This window comes from Citrus clementina, unplaced genomic scaffold, assembly GCF_000493195.1.
Source record: "Citrus clementina cultivar Clemenules unplaced genomic scaffold, Citrus_clementina_v1.0 scaffold_2, whole genome shotgun sequence".
NCBI lineage: Eukaryota > Viridiplantae > Streptophyta > Magnoliopsida > Sapindales > Rutaceae > Citrus > Citrus x clementina.
This window is the reverse complement of record NW_006262688.1, coordinates 21,018,158-21,038,426: the sequence shown is the minus strand read 5'-3', so window position 1 is coordinate 21,038,426 and position 20,269 is coordinate 21,018,158. Positions and strand designations below refer to the sequence as shown.

Sequence of the window (20,269 nt, the reverse complement as noted above, 5' to 3'; positions counted from 1 at the left end):
TTCAGTGGTTTAGGTACTTTCTTTTATTTATTAATAATTTAGATTAAATTTTGTTTAAATTGCTTGGTTGATTGATCATTGATCATAGTTAATCATTAAGATATGTATTGGATATGAAAATATTAGAGTTTTCTTAAGATTAATATATCTAAAGGGGGATTGCCACTTTCCCCCCTACAGTAATCAACATATACCATTTACCTCACTGCTGTTTTTATAATGGCCAAAAACCCCCATGACAGCATAATTTACAATATTACTCTTATTTTCAACTACTATTTTATTTACATTTATTATAAATTAAATAAATCACATGAATAGAAACTAAATAAAAAAATTAAGTATTAAAAAAAGAAATATATGTTTTGATATGAGTAAAAAAATTAATAATAAATTTTTTTTCTTGTAATTATTTATTTTGTGAACATTTTCTTATAATAAACATTTTGTAATATTTTACAATTAAATGTAAAAAGTATAGGCAAAATATTTTATTATTTATCTTATAATAAATTTTTATTTGTCATTCAAGTTTTCTTATAATAATTTTTTTTATCATTTTATAATAATTCTATTATATATTTACTATAAGAAAATTTTCACAAAATAAATAAGTACAAGAAAAAAAAATTATTGTTAATTTTTTTGCTCATATCAAAACATATATTTCTTGTTTTTAATCTTTAATTTTTTATTTAGTTTCTATTCATGTGATTTATTTAATTTATAATAAATATAAATAAAAGAGTAGTTGAAAATAAGGGTAATATTGTAAACTTATGCTATCGGGGGGTTTTTGGTCATTATAAAAACAACAAGGGGGGAAATGATATATGTTGATTAATGTAGGGGGGAAATTGGCAATCTCCCTATCTAATAAATGGCACACCAAGCGTTTGTTTAAATGCCTCTAAGGAATTATTGATCTAAATTTAAAGTTATTTTGAGGTTAAAAAGAATGTTGGTGTGCCGGCCAATCAAGAACATGGATGGTTGCCTGTGTTACCTAAAGTTTTGGACATGCCAAGCTTGGACAACACATGTTGCTTCCCCCCGTTGCCCAACCAAATGGCCATGCATGGCATGAGAGGCTTGGCAATGCGGGCGACACGCTTGCGTCACCCAGCCAAGTATATGATGTTGCCCAAATTTGGTTGGGCAATACATGTTGTCGCCCATATACTTGCATTGCCAGCATTCTGGGCGACAACAACTACCCAAGTTTTTCGAATGTTTTAAGTTTTGTTTTTTTTAAACATTTATACTAATGTTGTCCTAATTTATTGTTTAGATATGTCCGACAAGCAGATGCATCCCTGGTCACTGAAGATACCGATCGAGGATCACTTTCTAGGATGTGTTATGAATTTAACCAGATTTAATTTTGTGACCACACATTTACAGACCAAGTTAACTGACATTCAATTTGGGCTATTCAAAAAGTCAATTTTGGTCATTTTCTAGCCATGGGGGATCCTGAATTTAGCAGCAATCTTGTACATTTTTTGTTGCTCAGACTAGTCCTGAAAACAAGTTAATGATGAGTATAAAATGTGGTTTAAGATTGGCAACGATATGTTACGTTTCTTTATTTGAGAATGGTTCTTAGTGACAGGATTGAAATGTTGTAATGTGGAAAATTTGCACAAAAAAAACTTTGGTTGGCGAATACGTCATCAATATTTCGGTGGAATAAGGTACTTTAAGCTTAACAAATAAGATAATAGGTTTGATGATTTTGATTTCACTAACATGGATGACACAGATGTGTTGAGGATTGCCTTATCATGTTTCGCAGATAGGGTTTTGTGTGTAAGACCGTTTGAAAGGAGAATAACAAAAGAGATAATGCATGCTGTGAATGATTTAGATTATTTCAACAACTTTTATTGGGGCACCTATTCAAGGAAAATTCTCTACAAGCAAATGACAAAGCTTGATTGGTAAAGTTAAAAAATATAAGAAAGAGCACAACAAGGATCACATTAAAGAGAAGTACATGTCTTATCTAATGTTAGGCCGTACACTTAACTTTAGCTATTGTGGAGATTTGGTTAGGAAGAAGTTTGCTATAGATATAATTATGAATGAGATTCTGTAAAAAGACATACAATAAAGTAGTATTATTTCATATTCCTATTATCAATTGACATATTCAGCGGCCACCAAAATCAAGCAATACACACCTCTCTAGAAAATTGGGCAATAGGTTGTGTTGCCCGGGCAATGTGCCTGTCGTACGCATAAAATAGGTGTGCAATAGGGATGTCACTCGGGCAACACAACACGTTGCTTGATTTTCCTGAGAGTTGTATATCGCTTGACAAAATCAAGCAATGGACAACTTTATGGAAAATCGAGTGACAGACAATGTTGCCTGGGTGACGCACATCTATTTGGAAACAAAATACAGTAACTTTTCCATTCTCATATTCCATACAACCATCCTTCAAAGTCTTTCACGTCCCATCAAAATATATCTTAAGCACTATCGACTCTATTAACCTGATGTAAACTAATAATAATGTTTTATTAATAATACTCCAAACAATAATATTCGTATATTAATTAAATAACTAATCATGAACAAATTTGGGTGATTCGGGTAGTAGCACTATCGCCTAGGTGACATAAAACGTTACCCGAATTACATGCAATTGTATGTTGGGCGATGTGAGCACTAATCACCTAACATGCAGCATCCTATTGTCCGGGCAACGAATACTAGAATCCAAGCGACTAGTGCTTGTCACCCAGGCAATAGATACCAAAATCCAGGTGACAAGTACCTGTCGCCTGGGCGACAAGTCGTTCTAAGCTTGGGCGACGTGTACTTGTTGCTTGGATTTTGGGTTTCATCTTCAACATTGTTCAAGACCCATTTTCGTTAGATTTTACCAGAATTTTACTAACTTATAAATTTATAACCTCATGATTAATAGTAAAAAGTGTACATGTAATAATGATAAAATTATTAGTTTTTCACTTGAAGTGTTGATTAATGCACTTATAACTTATATGAATACTCCCCTAATAAATTTTTATGTTAAATTAATTCGTAATATGTTAATTTTTATCTTGTAAATATTTTTCAGGAATAAAGACGAAATTGGATTTGAAAGCGAGAACAAAGAAGAACCACTGGAGCAATTTTGAATATATCATTGAGGAGATGTAATAAATTAATAAATAAATAAATAAATAAAAAGAATAGGTGGGCAATCACGTTGGTGATGGTCAGGAGGCCATTATGCCTCCTGACCATCACACATCTCAACATACACACACATATATATATATTATAAAATAAAATAAATAAAGAATGATGCATTGCTTGCCTATAAAAGGAAAAGAGATGCAGGGAGCTGAGTAGCAAGTCGAGAGAGAGAGTTGTAGCTAAGAGGGAACTGAGTGAGGAGTTGAATAATTTCTTTCTTTCTTTCTTTTCTTTTCTTGTTTTCTTCTGTATCAATTTTCCTTGTAACATATTTCAAAAGTTTATCAAATAAAAAGAGTGTTGTGTTTTCTTTCAATATGAGTGGCTAATTTTACTAAGCTGAGGTAAAGGGTAAAGCTCGAGGTTTCAAACTATCAAATTTATTACTTTATCAAGTGAGTTTTTAAATTTATTTTATTCTTTTCTGGTTATTTTTATGTCATATTAATTTATAGATTCTCTTGGATCTGTATGGTATTTTGACATAATGTCGACACATTAATACAGTTGTGGCACATTAGATACTTTATTCCATATTTATCCACACACATAGTTAGTTAAGAATTAAATGATATAATAATTAATTGGTAAAAGTGAGGCAAAATATAAAAATGAGAGAATATTAAAATTATAGTTTGAATATTGAGAGTGGTCCCCATAACGTTAGCATATGTTTAAATTGATTCATAATAATTTCTTTTCCCGCAATTAATTTTCTTTATTTTAAATTAACTATTAGATTTTAAATTTCATGTGGCTCGATCCCGGACTCACCGGGTTATATTATAACTTGACACTCTTATACTTAAGAGTAATAACACTTTTGAGTTGTGTCACCTCATGTTAACTATTTAATGTACCCACATTGTAATAAAATGAGCAACTGATCTTTTGTATGAAACCCAACCAAATAATAAAAAATAAAAATTGAAGAAATACTAACCTCAAGTTTTTATTATTCTTTAGTTTGTTGCTTGATTTTATCTTCAATGCTTGAATAAATATATTAGTTTGATGAATGTGAGATAGGTGAAAAGGGGGTTGAGTGATAGTTGGATAAATAACTACGTTATGAATGTGAGAGAGGTGAAATGGAGAGTGTTTTGGTCGTATGTGGAGAGCTTTGGCTGTTGCTTAGGAGTTGAGGGTTTGTTTGTTTAGTTTTACGGGTATTTTGGTCTAAGAATTCTGTAAATAGTTGTTATTGTAAGAGAAAATTAGAGTGTAATCTTTTTTATGTTATTGTAAGAGAAAATTAGAGTGTAATCTTTTTTTATATTAAAAGTTGTAAGGTGATCAAATGAGTAAATTTTCTAATTTTGTATCTTTTTAATAAAATTAAGATAAATTGAAGTTCTTAAAAATAAGACAGATAAATTTAAAAATAATCAATTTATGACAAAGGTAACCAAAATTAAATCTTATATAATACTTGTAGACTGTACTGCCTTTCTTTTTATCATTAAACGGTGACGTTTAAAATGCAAAGAAGAAAGAACCCACAATCAGCCCCCGAATCATTAGGAATCCAGGATCAGTTGCCATGATTGGTTGATTGACTGATTCTCAACGCACCGGGGTCCACAGCACAGGAATGACATAAACTCATAGGCCCCCAAGCAACCACACTGGTCCGCCAACGCCCAGCCCAAAATTTGTGGACCAAACTTTAGCTATTATTACATTCATTACCCCTAACAGTATCATTGTTAGGTCTTTTTTTTTTTTTTTTTTTTCTAACACAAGCCTATTATAATCATGGGTGGCTTTAAGTATAGGCGAATAAGACGGTTGCCTAAGATTCTAAATTTTAGAAATGTCTAATTTTTTTAGTATTAGTAATAATTCTCTAATTAATAAAGATTTTTTTTAAAAAAATTATATGTGGTAGAAAAGCTTAATAGACATCTCTCTAATTAATAATTATCATATAATTAATTATTATTATTATTATATAAAAACCTATAATTGGTTATCTTATTGTTAAAGAGATATAATTAATAATATTGTCTAACCATTAATTTATTCATTATTAGTTTTTCCAATAAAAATAAGTAAATTTTTTACCTTTTCAACTTCTTAAAAAAGCTCAATTATTCAACATTAGAATCTTTAACTCTTAGTATTCCTTTTAATTTCTATTAAAAATCTTATAATCTAGAAAATCATTGATGAAAAATTTCTTATTCTCTTCTCTACAATGAAGATTATTACATGCATTAGTTCATTTTAAAAAAAAATTACTTGAAATACAAAGTTCATATCCATTATTTAACCATCAATTCATGATCTCAACTTTTTATGTGCTACCATTCTAAATATTATATTTGAAAATAATATTGTTCTCATTTATTCGTTTGTTTATTTTTGTATAATTTCTAATGGTAAATTTTAGATTTTGTTTTTGAAAATTTTTAAAATCTTGTTAATTATTTGTTGAAATTCAAGAACTAAAATTGAAATAAATTTTCAACTCTTTTTTATTTTATTGAGTATTGAAGTTATTAAATAAAAAAAAGACTCATTAAAAAAAAATTCACTCAAGACCTGATACTCTAAAGCCGGCCGTGATTATAACCCATCCTTCAATAAAAGACAAAAATTGGATCACCATTCACATCACACGCACAATCGGAAAGTATACCATTTTAAAGAAGAATAGAAATCCAGAGAGAAGCCAGTTGTACATTTCCATTTTTAATTTCGGTGATGAACACGTGTCGCCATTAAAATCGTTCACCTTATGTGTTAAGTGCCAGCATTGCCTAGGTTGAAGAGAATCAAAAGCTACAACAGAATTTTCTCTGTGCCCGAGGGCCTAAAGCAAAACACATTCATTAAATCTACCTTTATTACAAATCGGGTCCCATCTCATAAAACTAGTGAACTGAAACTCCTCTGCTCTTTCAACACCACACGTTCATACAACACAACTGAAATCTAACCCATGCTTGTTTGGTTTTCCCCCCACTCTCTATAAATATAACCCATCAACCCACCCAACACCACCGCCATATGTAAGCCTGGGTGCCCAATTCTCTTCTTCAAACACTCACCAACTAAAACACAAGACACCAACCAACCGAATACAAAGTAAAGATTTTTTTTAAATGGCTAGACTTGTGTTGGTTTCACTATTCATTGTGGCTGAGATTTTAATGGTACAAGCCGTGGCTGATAAATCTGAAGTGAACCCAGTTGGGTTTAATAAGCCTGAGCCAGCTAGGGTGGCGGATCAGCCTGCTTCAAGCGTCTCTGAGTCATCTTATTATCATAATGATCCTGAAGCAGCTGAGGCTCCGGAGATCAGACGGCTGGGAAAGCATCATCAGCATCATTCTGATAAGTCAGTGGCTGGCGGTGGTGTCATCATTGGTGGCCTTGTTACTGCTATTTTTGCTGCTGTGTTTTGCTACATCAGGGTTACAAGGAAAAGGAATGGCGCTGATGCTAACTGACCAATTTTTAGAATTATTCACATTTTTACCTCCCCTTTTTCTCATTTGCTAAGAGTGGGAGAGCAAATGAGTGATTTTGAAACAAATCTATATACATGATGGAATCTGAGGATATACACTGTATTGTTTGATATCTTGTGTGAATATTAGATTGAAATTTCTTTATTGTTTTAACTCTTCCTTCTTTGCTCTGTTTCATTTTCTTTCTTCATTGGGTGAGCTTTCAAGTTAATGTAAAAATCTAGTAAGAGATCGCTCTAATTATATCTTCTGAATTCTGATTCTTCATAAAGTTAATTTAAGTTAATTACTTTTCCATATTAACCCAATTTGGCGGAGGGTCGGGGTACTTTTTCAACTCCCAACTATTAGTTTTTCTTATCACCATTTGGTCCATTTCCATGGTAATTTTCCTGTGATTTTGCTGCTTGATTTCTTATGAAGTTTAGGCGTATTTGGCATCACTTTTCAGTCGGTCTTCCAAAAACGTGTGAGAACACCCAGATTCAAGCTGAGCCATTGGTGGGACTTGAATGACTAAGAGCCAAAGTAGGTCTCTCATTTGGCATTCATATTATGATTTATGAGCTATGCCTGTGATATAGAAGTCAAAAAGGGGCAATCAGGAACCAGCTTCGTATTTTAAAATTCCAATTCTGTATTAAAATATAGATCCCTTCTGTTCTAGTCTTTAGTCCAGAGATTCAATGGTCATGTGCCTTTTTGCAAAGTCACAGTCATGATGACTTCACAGTTCACACTTAATTCATATAATTCAGCAATTGTTATATGTGTAATGACAGTTTTTCCACAGTTGAAAAGGTTTTGGGTATGTAACGTAGCTGGGTATCTCAAAATAGTATCTGTAATTGACTGGCTTCGACAATATTCTACCCAATGAAACAAATTTAACATATATTAACACTAACGAGTAATGAAATGAGATTGGGCCTAATTTGTCATGCGGGCAAAAGAGCAGGCCCATAAGTTGAAGCCTAACCTCTACCGAATTTATTCTTGCTTGTAAGCAGCGTGGCTTTCATTTTCTCGAGTCTCAATGGGTACTTTCCACTTTTCCTTTTCCTGTTCTGTTTCCTCCCAAGAAACAAATACAAACCACAAAAACAATTAAATCTTACGAATCTTGCTCTGAAACTAAATTCTCTTCACTGCACCGAAATGGCTTCTTCTTGTTCAGAATGTTGGCGGGCATTAGCCTTCTTCACCATCTCAGTAGTCTTGGCCTGCATGGCAATCTCCATGTCACTGCATGCAATCCCAAAAGACAACGGCAGTCCTTCAACGAAACCCGTCAACTATCAACTCTTTTCAAACGCTTCTAAAGCCTTAAGAAGATCAGGCTTCAACATCATTGCCACTCTCCTTCAAGTCTCCCCTGAAATCTTTCTTTCTTCTCATAACTCAACAATCTTTGCCATCCAAGATTCTGCCATCTCCAACACTTCTCTCCCTCCTTGGCTCTTTAAAAAGCTTCTTCAATACCATACCTCTCCTCTTAAGCTTTCCATGAATGATCTCTTAATGAAGCCTCAGGGTAGTTGCTTGCCTACCTTTCTTCATCAAAAGAAAGTCGCCATAACCAAGATCGTTGTAAAAGAAAGATTGATAGAGATCAACAATGTGTTGGTGTCTCGACCTGATATATTTCTTGAAGGATCCTTGTCAATTCATGGGGTTCTTGAGCCATTTTCATCTTTGGATCCTCAAAATATTCACCCAGGTTGGGATTACATTCAATCACAAATATGTGATTCCTTTTCGAGTACTCTAGTTTCTGATATCACTGAATCCAAGAACATGGTCAATGAGTGGACCAAAATTATCCGTTTGCTGAGCTCAAATGGTTTTGTTTCTTTTGCTATCGGCTTGCATTCTGTTATCGATCAGATTCTTGAAGATAACATCAACCTGAACTTGACCACAATCTTTGCCCCAGCAGACTTTGCAGTTGTAGCATCTTCTTCTCCCTTGCTTGACAGAATCGTGAGGCTCCATATATTGCCTCAAAGATTTACGTATAAAGAACTGGCTTCTTTACCCGGTAAAACATTACTAAAGACGTTAGTACCCAATCAATATCTCGTGATCAGTGGAGGTGCTGATTTTATCCAAGGATTTGACATCAATGGAGTGCATATTTTTGCCCCTGAAATATTATCGTCCAAGCAGTTTGTGATTCATGGAATTTCTCAAGCTTTTCGAGATAGTAGGACTTCCTGACAACATCAAAATTGGCATGATTTAACATTAGCTATAGAGTATTGTCCAATACTGATGCTTAGCAGTGTTTACAAGTTTTCAGTTTAGCCAGTTAATTCTTCTGTGCTCCAGGACTATTTCAGTTGCTATTAATTTGTTTTAATGGTAAAGGCTTTGGCACGTGTAACCCTCAAGTGTATTAACCATTCAGCTTTGTTTGTAATATAGTGTATACAATCCTTTGAAGTTTGAGGTAATGGTGCAGGATTTGCCACTCAGTAGCCCAGGCCAGAATGATGGAATGTCATTACTTATGGCACAGAATTGGCACCCGTGGCTCTATGCTGGAGCTAACTATGTGTGTGTGAAGTGTGTTTTTAACCTCTATGACATTCCTAACTAAGAATAACTACCACTATTACTATTTCTGTGTCCTTCAGGAAATGCGCCTAGATGCCCTCATCAGGTTTAACCCTCCGAATGCAGAGCCACTGCAGCATTCACATTGTCTCTGTTAAAAAAAGAACTGTCATCTTTGTTGTGCTATTCCCACATCTGGAACCAAAAAGAATGCATATAAACGAAAAGAAAAAATAAAAAGGAAGAAAATATCCATAAGCTCCGAAGATGAGCAACTGAAAATAAGTCATATATGGTTTCTATGTTTCGAATATAACACAGAAACTCACGGTACAAGTATAAAACGTAATGGTGAACAACATGGCACGAGCTTCAAGTGGTTAAGTACCAGAATCACATCATTTGCATGATCGATTGATAGGGATGATAAAATCATAAAGGAAGACACATGGCCAATAATATATAAAATACATGCATTCAAAATGTAAATTATCAATAGACTTCAATGCTCAAATCAATGAAGAAATAAGTATCTACAGGTAATGGGAATAAAAAGCAAAACTACCACACTTCAACCGAATTCAAGGATTTCTGAAATGATAACTGAAGAAATGGACAAGGTCATGTGCGACTTTCCTGTGTGGTAGTAAATGCATGTACCTCCAGGATCTTACTTCTTTCAAAACGGATCCCTTAATTTTTACATATCTCCCCCAGTCATCTTCATTATTTGCACACAACCACATAATGCCGAACCTAGAATATGAACTGCAATGTTGCGAGAAATAATGTCTTCAAGTAAACAACCTACAAATCTAAGAAAACAAAGCCATTCAAAAGGATGATGATCCCATTATAACTAGCTCATGAATTGAACATTGCGAATCCTAAAATTACAGATCATACTAAATGGCAGTCAGGAAATTCTGGCCATTGAATTGCAAGTCTGGTAATGACGGAAAAAATGAATACTGTCACATTATGATATCAAATGCTTGACCAAAGAACAACAGATAGAAGGTAAAATAATTCTACGTAACTGGTGACCACTCCTGACCGGCTTCCAGAAGAAAAGCTGACAGCCATTGCAGAATTACTGAATTTACTTACTTGATCATTAGTAACTAAGAACCACTTGCTCCACTCAAGAAAGGAATTTCATCCTCGATGAAGATGGTCATCTCACTGCCTCTGTAAAACTTTACTGACAAAATTCAGCAAACAGCATAAAAAGGCAGTTGATGACAGCCCATGTAACATATCACAGCCTAAAAAGTCTTTGGTAAACGCAGAACTAAATTACCAAATCACTAAAATGGTTAGAATAAAATACTCCATGTATGTGAATTTAACTGATTCAATTACAGTATTATGAATATGATATAAACATCTGCTGACATATAATGCAGAAAATTAAGGTTTCACTTCTATAACTAGAAAGTAACACAGAAAACAGCAAGAAAAGCAAATTATACTACTGGACAGAACCTAGAAACCAATACAAGGCCGTCAATGCTGGATTCACAAGGAACAAGGAACTCAATCTCAAAATCCATAATTCACAGGCAATTCATTCCTCAAATACATGTCTAAGAATTCACTTTCCCCGCACCCAAATTAATCAATCAAATTTACAACAAACAAAAAATGAAATCGAACCCATCAAACAGGCAATCTAGTTCTTCTCATTAAAATCCTTGTCATATTAGACCCGTTAACGGTAACATTAGCAGCATCAACAAACCTCGAAGTCCTAAACAATTCCACAATCTGCTTGATCTCCCGACCCGCACACTCCTCCATAAGAACCATACAAACCCCACCAATCTTCACCGTCCGCTCCATCTCTCCGACAAACCTGGAGGGAAACAACGCCTCCGCCAAATGCGCCGTGAACGCCACGTCAAAAGCCTCGTCGAAAAAGGGTAAGTTGTGCGGGTCCGCCCGGCTAACCAACGGCAAGGAATCCATCAGCTCCACTCCTGTGACGTCAGCGACGCCGATGCTGTTGAACGCCATGACCTCGTGGCCGGCACCGGCGGATACGCAGAGGACTTTGGAGTGATTAAAGAGGAGGCTTTTGCCCTGAAGGTGTTTGAAAAAATGCGCGTAAGAGGTGACTTGTTGCTTCCAGGATTTTGAGGACCAGAGGCGGTGGCTTTTCTTCTCGAGTGGGAGGTGTTGGCGGTGCGATGAGTCGCAGGAGGATTTGGGGAATTTTGTCGATTTAGGTGAGTTTTCTAAAATGCAGGTTTCTGGGGTTTGTAGCATCAGCATTACAAGCGTGAACGTTGCTATTGTTATTGCTCCGTACGATATCTTTCGAAGCAGAGCCTCTACGTGTCTCTCCATTCTTTGCGTTTTTGCAGATCGAACCGAAAAATCTCCAGCTTTCCTTTTTTCTATCTTTCCGCTTCAGAGCACACGATATCGTTTCGTATAAAAGAAGTCATCCGCTTGTATTATAAATTTATAATAATGATAATAACAATATTGACACCGTTGTTTCCCCTTATTTTTTTTTTTTCTAAATTCATTATTATTATTATTTTCTTTATTATACTATTATTGTTGTTGTTTTGATATTATTAATAATATTTTTTTGAACAATAATAATCGCAATTGTTGAAATACCTAATAACAAAAATGACAATAATTAACTTAGGACATTTTAATAACTTAAACGATTAATAGAAATATAATTATTCTAACTCTGATTTATATAGTTCAAATAAATAATTCATTCTGATTCATATATTTTTTTTATTTCAGTCCATTTTTCTTATTTGTATTTTTTGTTTTTATTTCAATTCATTCTTTTAATTTCAGCCCATTTCAATTACCAATTAATAAATAGATTATGAGAGTTGAATCCAATTTAAATCAACATACATATTTGAATCCCTGTTCCATTTGCTAGAATTGAAAATCTTATTTGATTGAACTAGCAATATGCTTCAAGCCCACATAAATGAATAATACCTTTGTTCCGCAAAATTTATAGTAATTTTTAGTCTAAATTTAATAACATTTATTGCATTGAAATAAAGCTAGAAAATTAAAAATTTAATGAACTTGGAGAAATTCTTAATAAATGCTGAATTCAGACGAAAAAATTAATAAACTTCTAAAACTACTTCATTTTAAGAAGGACATCAAGAAAAACAGGTTCTAATTTTATAACATGCGGTCAAAATCTCAAAATTCATAACAAAAGCCACCTTAAAACTGCTCACAGATGCATGCTGGCGATGCAGACGCCGCATGCTCTAATAAGTATTTCTTTCCTCCTTATCAAAAAAAAAAAAAAAAAAAGAGAAATGTATTTCTCTCCTCTCTATCCTCTTCCCGCAAAAATCTTACCGTTGGATTCCGCAACGGTACCCACATTTGAATTTCCCGCGTTCCTGTTCATCTTTCTCAAACAGTTCTCCTATTCTTCCTCCTCATCGCCTGTGTGCGCAGACGATGACAATTTCCACCTCCATAGCTTCGACCCTCATTCTTTCTACGGTGCTCTTATCGATAATTCCTCCCACAAAAGGCACTTGGGTCAAATCCATGCCCTTTTGCTAGTCTCCAGATTGCAGGAGAGCCGGTTCTTGATTAACTCAGTGAGAAATTAGCTCTGCAAAGAAGATGTTCGATGAATTTCCTGACCGGACGTGTTTTTGTGGAATGCCGTTATTATATGTTATTCGAGACACAATTTGTTTGTTGAAGCGCTGGAAGCATATTCAAGAATGCAAGTGGCTTGGGTGGCCCCCAATGGCTGTACTCCTCCTCTTGTGCTCAAAGCTTGCGTGGCCTTGCCTTCGCTCTTGATGGGTCCGCGAGTACATGGTCAGATATTTAGTCTCGGGTTTTTAGTCTGTTATCTCTTTGATGGGTTGTTTGATAGAACAATTGTTTTCCTGGACTTATATCATCTCTGGTCACGCACAGAATGGTCAGCCTTTGGCAGCTTTGACGGTTTATTGTCAAATGAGGAAAACGAATATGGAACCGCACTGGATTGCTCTTGTGATTTGGAGTTTTTGGAACAAGGAAAAATTGTTCATGGTTTCATGATTAAGTTGGGCCTTGAACTTGAATCTGATTTGCTTATTTCACTTACAGCCGTGTAAGCAAAATTTGGGCAAGTGATGGTTGCGAGATCATTGTTTGATCAGATGTAGATATCAACCAAATGTGACGTTGCGGAATGCGATGATTTCTGGTTATGCAAAGAATGGTTATGCTGAGGAAGCTGTGAAGCTATTCCGTGAGATGATCTCTAAATAATATTGGAACAGATTCTACAACTGTCAGCTATCTTAACTTGAGAACAAGTTGATCTCTTGCGTTAGCTAAGTGGATGGATTATTATATTGGCAAAAGTGAATATAGAAATAATGTTATTGTTAACACGGTCCTCATCGATATGTATGCAAAATGTGGAAGTGTAGATTTGGCTCCAATGTTTTTCGATAGAACACTTGATAAAGATGTTGTCATGCGGAGTGCCATGATTGTGGGATATGGATTGCATGGTCGGGACCAGAAGCAATTACTCTTTATCAAGCAATGAAACAAGCTAGTGTTCAGCCGATCGATGCTACCTTTGTTCTTGCTGCGTGCAATCATTCAGGTCTTGGAGAAGAGGGATGGGTACTGTTTCACCACATAAGAAAGCATGGAGTTGAGCCCGCCACCAGCATTATGCTCGTGTTGTTGATCTTCTTGCTCGTGCAGGCTATTCGAACCATGCATTTAAATTTATTATGAACATGCCATTGAACCACGGTTATCTGTGAGGCGCGCACTTCTGAGTGCTTGGAAGATCCCCATGCAGCAGTGGGAGAATATGCTGCAGACCGTCTGTTCTCATTGGACCCACACAATATAGGGGTTATCTTCAGCTGTCAAATCTCTATGCTTTCGCTAGCTTGTGGGATTGTATTGCAAAGATACGGGGTATTGATGAGGGAGAAAAGACTGACAAAAGACCTGGGGTATAGCCGGATCGAGATCAATGAAAAGCTTCAAGCATTTGGACGTTGACGCATTAGACAGAAAAAGGAAGCTGGATTTGTCCCCCATATGGAATCTGTACTACATGATGTGAATTATGAAGAAACTGCGGAGACAAAATTTGCAATCATAGTGAGCGGATAGCGGTTGCTTATGGGCTCATCAGTAATCCTCCTGGAACTGCAGTAAGGAAAAAAAAGAATCTGCGGGCATGTGTAAACTGTCATTCGGCAACTCAGCATTTATCGAATCTTGTCAACAGGACGATTGTTGTAGGAGATTCAAATAGTTTTCATCATTGCGCAAATGGAGTTTGTTCTTTCTTTTGGAGATTACTGGTAAGTACAGTAACTAGCAAAAAAGAATCTGGGAGCATGTGTAAATATTCCCGGTATCTTGATGCATATACGAGAGAGATCAAAATATTATGATTTGTGATACCACAATTTTCTCAAACAATAGTGGGTCACTTGGACGGTTACAGAAACAGGCTGAACACAGCAGTTATTATACTACTCCACTTAATTGATTGTTTAAGTTGATTGTTGTAACAAATTGGTAAATTTTATTGGCATATGCAGCGCCATAAATAACTCCTCCGTCTAAAGGAATTTTTAACTCATGTTTTGATCCGTTATGGGAACATCTTGACACAAGATGTTGTGGTCTACAAATTTTTATAATGAACTTGTTTTCTCTGTATATTTTCACTTAGGGCCCAAGACCAATCAGAAGCATGGATGATGGAACTGTGAATGTAATTTATTAATGGAACCTCTCTTTTCAGATTCCTGATGCAGGATTTGAGGGCTGGGATTGTGTGTCAGTTGGCAAAACATAATTATTTTTTATTTTGCTTTCTAGTTTTATTGGGAACCTATTATTTTGCTCTTTAAGTTACAAACAAACTCTGACGCTGTTCCCGTTCTCGCCATACTTCACTCTTTTGAAACATTCAAACCCTAGTCTAACAACCATCTCACAACACACACTGAACTCAAACACTACCTAATGAAACACACAAAAAAAGAATTATCAACATCCAAATGGAAACAAGATCTGCAAAGCGAAGGAAACTTTACTTTTCAGAAAACGATCAATGTGACAATGGCATCGACCGAATCAGTGACCTCCCTGACGCCATTCTTCATCACATCCTCTTCCTTCTTCCCATCAAATCCATTGCACAAACCTGCACCTTATCAAAAAGATGGCGATCCCTTTGGTGCTCTTTCCCTGACCTCGACTTCAACACTATCAACCCACTAGCCATATCTTCCGGGAAGTATAACACAAGCAGCGGGGCAAAGAGGCCACGTTTCATATCTCTTAAAGAAATGGATTTGATTTCCCAGGTGTTGTCCATTCGTGACAAGCATTCCTACATAAGGGTCCTTCGCTTTCGTGCTCATTTGAGTTTTTCGTGTCTCAATGGCTTGATCCGTCGTGCTATACGACACAATGTAGAAGAACTTGACATTGAGGTTGCCACAGATGACTACTTCAATCTGCCGCGGTGTGTTATAACGAGTGATTCTTTACGTGTATTCAAGTTGAGATCGCGTTATAGAGGATTTAGATTGCCTCCTTCATCAGTAGTAGCAGGTGGGTTTCGATCACTACACACATTGTCACTTTCCCTTGTGATTTTATTCAACCAGCCTTGTCTTTTGGATTTGTTTACGGATTCATCGTTTCCCCATTTAAAGAAACTTGATCTTGATGCTTGTTATGGGTTGAAACAACTTAAGGTTGGCTGTCGAGCCCTAGAAGATTTAACCCTAGATAACTGTATTCAGTTGTGTGGCTTGGATATTTTTGGCACAAAACTAGAAAGATTGAGAGTTGCCAGTTGTTTTGATGCTTATTGTGATAAGAGTTGGGTCAAGATTGATGCCTCAAAACTGAAGGTATTGAATTGGGAATATAATGCTATTACTGCCAGCAGTTCTTTGGAGAACTTAGCTTCTTTGCATGAGGCTTCAGTAGGTTTTATCTTACTTCATGAAGACTTAACTTCGGCCAAACTTCAGAGTGTATCAAATTTTTTATCAGGTCTCTCTCATGCTCGTTCTTTAACACTTGAAAGCCCTTGCATCGAGGTACTTTCTTTATTCTCTTAGAGTTCTTAACTGATCCACATATAGGTGTAATTTATAATAGATTCATGACATTGATTTAATTTAATGTTGAGGTAATCAAAAGGTATCAATGTCAATCAAAGAACCATTTCATTCTATTCTTAATTTTTGTATATGTCTGTATGCATTGAAGTGTGACTTAAAATTCAGTTAACTCTGTATTGAACCATGTTCCGCAGATACTATCTAACAGGAATTATTTTACGAATCTTCATACATTTAACAATCTAAAATCTCTGGAGCTGCACACCGGTTTTAACAAACATAATGTACAAGGATTAGCATGCCTGTTCAGGAGCTCACCATCAATTCACACCCTCATTCTCAAGATTATTAACGACTACAAGATTCAAAGGCGAGTAAGTACCAAAATGTACCCTTCATTTGTTCAATGTGAGATTTCACACATAACCGGATTTGTGTTAATTTCAACAGTTGTTTTCACTGTTTCCCTTTTTCAGCAATGGAATAGGGACTTATGGGACATGTACACTTCTGAGGAAGAGCAATATTGGCAATCTCAAAGCCAAACTTTGAAGCCCTTCTTAAACAACCTGAATGTTGTAGAGATCCATGGATTTTTAGAATGCGAAAATGAAGTTAGTCTAGCAAAGTTTTTGCTCAAGCATGGAAAAGCCTTGCAAGAAATGACTCTTTGTACGGGGCACTGCAATTACAGAGATTCTCTGCGCCGACAGAAGGTTAGGTCACAGATGATGGGTTTCTCCTGGGCCTCTTCTAACGCTAGGATTGCTTTCCACTAGATAATTTCTTTAGATGCTTTATTAGTGTACTCGAGCTAGCCACTTGCTAAATTTTTTAAAAATTGAACGTTTCAAGCTCACAAATCTTTCATTTTGAACCTGTTTGGTGGCTGATAATCAACTTTCTTCGACGATTATTTTCACTAATTTGTGTCATACTCCACAAGTGCAAATTGCTTCATTGATGTTGATCATGTTAGGTGTCAAATAGAATTTAGAATATCAAAGGAACAAAATTGATTAGGTACTAAAATGGTTAAGGTTTAAAATCATATACATGCATTCAGTTCTCACGGTTTAGAGTTCATGTGAAATCAAATTTTCTAATGTCACATTAGTTCAACCTTACTAAGAGAGGTGCTTGTTGACTTAGGCCGGCTTTCGAGCCCAAGCCCCTTGTATGGTCTAGGTTGGGTGCTTGAGCGCATCTTTTTCGTATCGATCAAGGCATTCAAATGTGGAAGAATCCACATCGCTTCACTGGAACCCTTGAAAAAAATGAAGCAGCGAGAAGGAGCTAAATTTCTCGATTTTTAGTACCATGAACAGGGAAAAAAATGATGGACAAGTAGAAGAAGATATTACTGGGACAAAAACTGTTTTTATGTGAGAGATTAAACAACATTGAGAGGAACAAAAGAAGGATTAAACTATTATTTAGTTTATCACACCACAGTTTCCTGTTCAATTTCCAGTAGTTTTACAGAAACCCTAACACGCACAACAGATAAAAAGGCTCCGACTCTCTTTATTTAGTGATCTCAGTGCACCATTGCTTTTGACCAGGAACCCATTTCGGGCATTTAGGACTGAAGTAATTCGACACAACCTTTGAGTTCAGAAGCTCAATTATGGGAGCATATTTCACACACCGTGGTGTCTTGTACTGATTTATTGATGCACCTTGACTAAGAGCATAGTCCATGAGCTTGTCAAATGTCCCACTCTCCACGAGCTTGATCTCTAGAGGGCCAATTGACTTATCGGAAACCCTGCCTTGGCGATAAACACTGTTGAGTGATTCTTCAATGGAAAGGCAACAATCCTCGAAGACTGAAGGAGGAATTTGAGTTGCACCACTTTGGCTAATTTCCCAAAAGAGCACATAGCGGCCAGGGATGGTTGATGTGTCCGCATAGCTTGTGTATTCTATGAGAGATGCATCAAACGGCGAAAGATGGTTAGCGGCATTCTTCACTGCATTTTGTAGCTCAACTTCATCTGTTTTATCAGAATCAATGCTCAACGCAACATTTTTTCGGCACACAAAGTTGAATTGAGGTGCCTTGTTCTTGAATCCGGCCACTTTCAGTATGTCTCCAACTCGATAACGATATAGACCTACATGATCAAAAACGTTAAATTTAGGAAATATTTTCAAGTGCTATTACATATTTTTAGGGATAAATCTTATGAATTATTATTTGAAAGCCACAATTGTGCTACTTAGTAAAGTCACAATTTTACTGTAAAGTATGTTGAAACTTACCGGCATAAGTGGTGACCACAAGCTCATATTCTTGTCCCAATTCAACATCAGTGAGATCAAGCACTTGTTGCTGATCTTCTTTAAGCGATTTTGGTTCCCCATTTTTCCTGTTCACTGGCAAGAACTCAAAATAGGCCATGGTGGGAAGTAGAGTATAGGACACTTCGCTGGGGTTGCACATAGGGTTAAGGTTTAGCCCAAAGTAGCACTCTGAAGAGGCATACATTGTGCAAACAAGAGGAAGGCCATTGCTATAATAATCAAGAGTTGGAATATACTGAGACATTGTTCCTGTCACAATAACATCAATATACTTAGTGTTAGGCCATAACCTAGTTATGATCCCTTTCCATGACTCTTTGCTACATTCAGCCTCGATAAAATCAGCAAGCTGGGTGTTAGGCTTTAAAATTTTCAACACAGCCTCTCTCACAGACGGGTCAGTGATTTTGGGGTCTATCGTTCCTTTTCGAATATCGTTACAAAGAAGAGGCCAGTGCTTTTCAAGGAACCTAATGGCTCGAATGAAGCCAGAAGCAAAAACAGCACCAACACGAAGAACTTGAAGGTTTTGACAAAGGCCACAGAGCATCTGAGAGTACATACTTTGGTAAGAGTCTGGACAGAGAATGGTTTCATTTGGGCTAGTGTAATTGGTGTATGGATCAAAAGGCCGGTCCTTAAAAAGTGAGCTTTTGTAGTAGCTGGTTAAGACCGGACGAGCCACAAGTCCTCCTGGGGTTTTAGCTTCTGATTTTATGAACAAAAAATACATTGCCTTCCCTTTGTCCAAACCTGGCACAAATTGGTCCACTACAGGCATCAAAAGGCTGTAAAGCAACGATCTCCTCTCCAGCTCCTCTTCTATTGTGGGCATCAGCTTTCTTTCTCCACCGGATGTTCCAGAGCTTCAAATCAATTAAATAACCCCATATTAACAATTTTTTTTTTCGTTAAACGATATTTTCTTTCGAAGAAATTAAAGTGGTATGTATAAGGGCTCTCACCTTGTCAAGAACTCTGAAATGGGCTGTGAACACAAAATTGGAGAACAATCTCCATTGGCAATACGGTCAACATATGGCTTAAGATCCTCGTAAGTGATAACAGGCATCACTTTCTTGAAAGTACCTTTGTCTACATGCCCATTAAGGCCATATCGTTGTAAGTACTCAACGTTGGCACTGCAAGAAAGGATTTCGGCTAGAACACGATCTTGCACTTCATCAGCTTGACTTGTAACGCTCTCAATAAACTGCAATGCTTTCTTGTTATTATCAGAAACTAATCCATCATGTTCAGCTCTCTCGAGTAAGTTTTGAGGAGCTTCTGGCATGGTTTCTTTGACACAACAAAGTGAACTAAAGAAGATGGAGAGAGCTAATATAAGCAATCAAAACAAGAGAGAAAATTTTGGTTTGCAGTAAATGAGATGAAACTTAGAAGATATATATAGACTCAGTAGTGGTGGAGGCTATGTGCCCGCTAATGCATACCAAGACTTTCAATCAAACAGTATTTACACTGTGCTAATTAACAAATGAATTAAGATTAATTAACATAACACAATTTGCTTTAGTTTAATTAATTAAATTAGATTTCATATG

At 36.0% G+C, this 20,269-nt stretch overlaps 4 protein-coding genes and 1 pseudogene across 4 annotated transcripts; 3 read left to right on the top strand and 2 right to left on the bottom strand.

Moving 5' to 3' along the window:
• The first annotated feature begins 7,854 nt into the window (after positions 1–7,854).
• Positions 7,855–8,916, top strand: LOC18053093 (fasciclin-like arabinogalactan protein 21). The gene has a single exon (XM_006447381.1). It carries the CDS (start codon positions 7,855–7,857, stop codon positions 8,914–8,916), a length of 1,062 nt encoding a protein of 353 aa, XP_006447444.1.
• Positions 8,917–9,907: 991 nt separating this feature from the next.
• On the bottom strand, positions 9,908–11,678 carry LOC18053212. The gene has a single exon (XM_006447380.2). The coding sequence runs from the start codon at positions 11,605–11,607 to the stop codon at positions 10,918–10,920; it is 690 nt and encodes a 229-aa protein (XP_006447443.1). The 5' UTR covers positions 11,608–11,678; the 3' UTR covers positions 9,908–10,917.
• An 897-nt stretch (positions 11,679–12,575) lies between these two features.
• Positions 12,576–13,825, top strand: LOC18053211 (annotated as a pseudogene).
• Positions 13,826–15,293: 1,468 nt separating this feature from the next.
• On the top strand, positions 15,294–17,173 carry LOC18053210 (putative F-box/FBD/LRR-repeat protein At4g03220). The gene is made up of 3 exons (XM_006447378.2): positions 15,294–16,370; positions 16,589–16,768; positions 16,871–17,173. Exons 1-3 carry the CDS (start codon positions 15,315–15,317, stop codon positions 17,171–17,173), a joined length of 1,539 nt encoding a protein of 512 aa, XP_006447441.1. The 5' UTR covers positions 15,294–15,314.
• A 590-nt stretch (positions 17,174–17,763) lies between these two features.
• Positions 17,764–20,066, bottom strand: LOC18053209 (indole-3-acetic acid-amido synthetase GH3.6). The gene is made up of 3 exons (XM_006447377.2): positions 19,670–20,066; positions 18,663–19,570; positions 17,764–18,514 (listed from the first exon to the last, which is right to left on the bottom strand). The coding sequence occupies exons 1-3, from the start codon at positions 19,996–19,998 to the stop codon at positions 17,922–17,924; spliced, it is 1,830 nt and encodes a 609-aa protein (XP_006447440.1). The 5' UTR covers positions 19,999–20,066; the 3' UTR covers positions 17,764–17,921.
• Between the last annotated feature and the right edge of the window lie 203 nt (positions 20,067–20,269).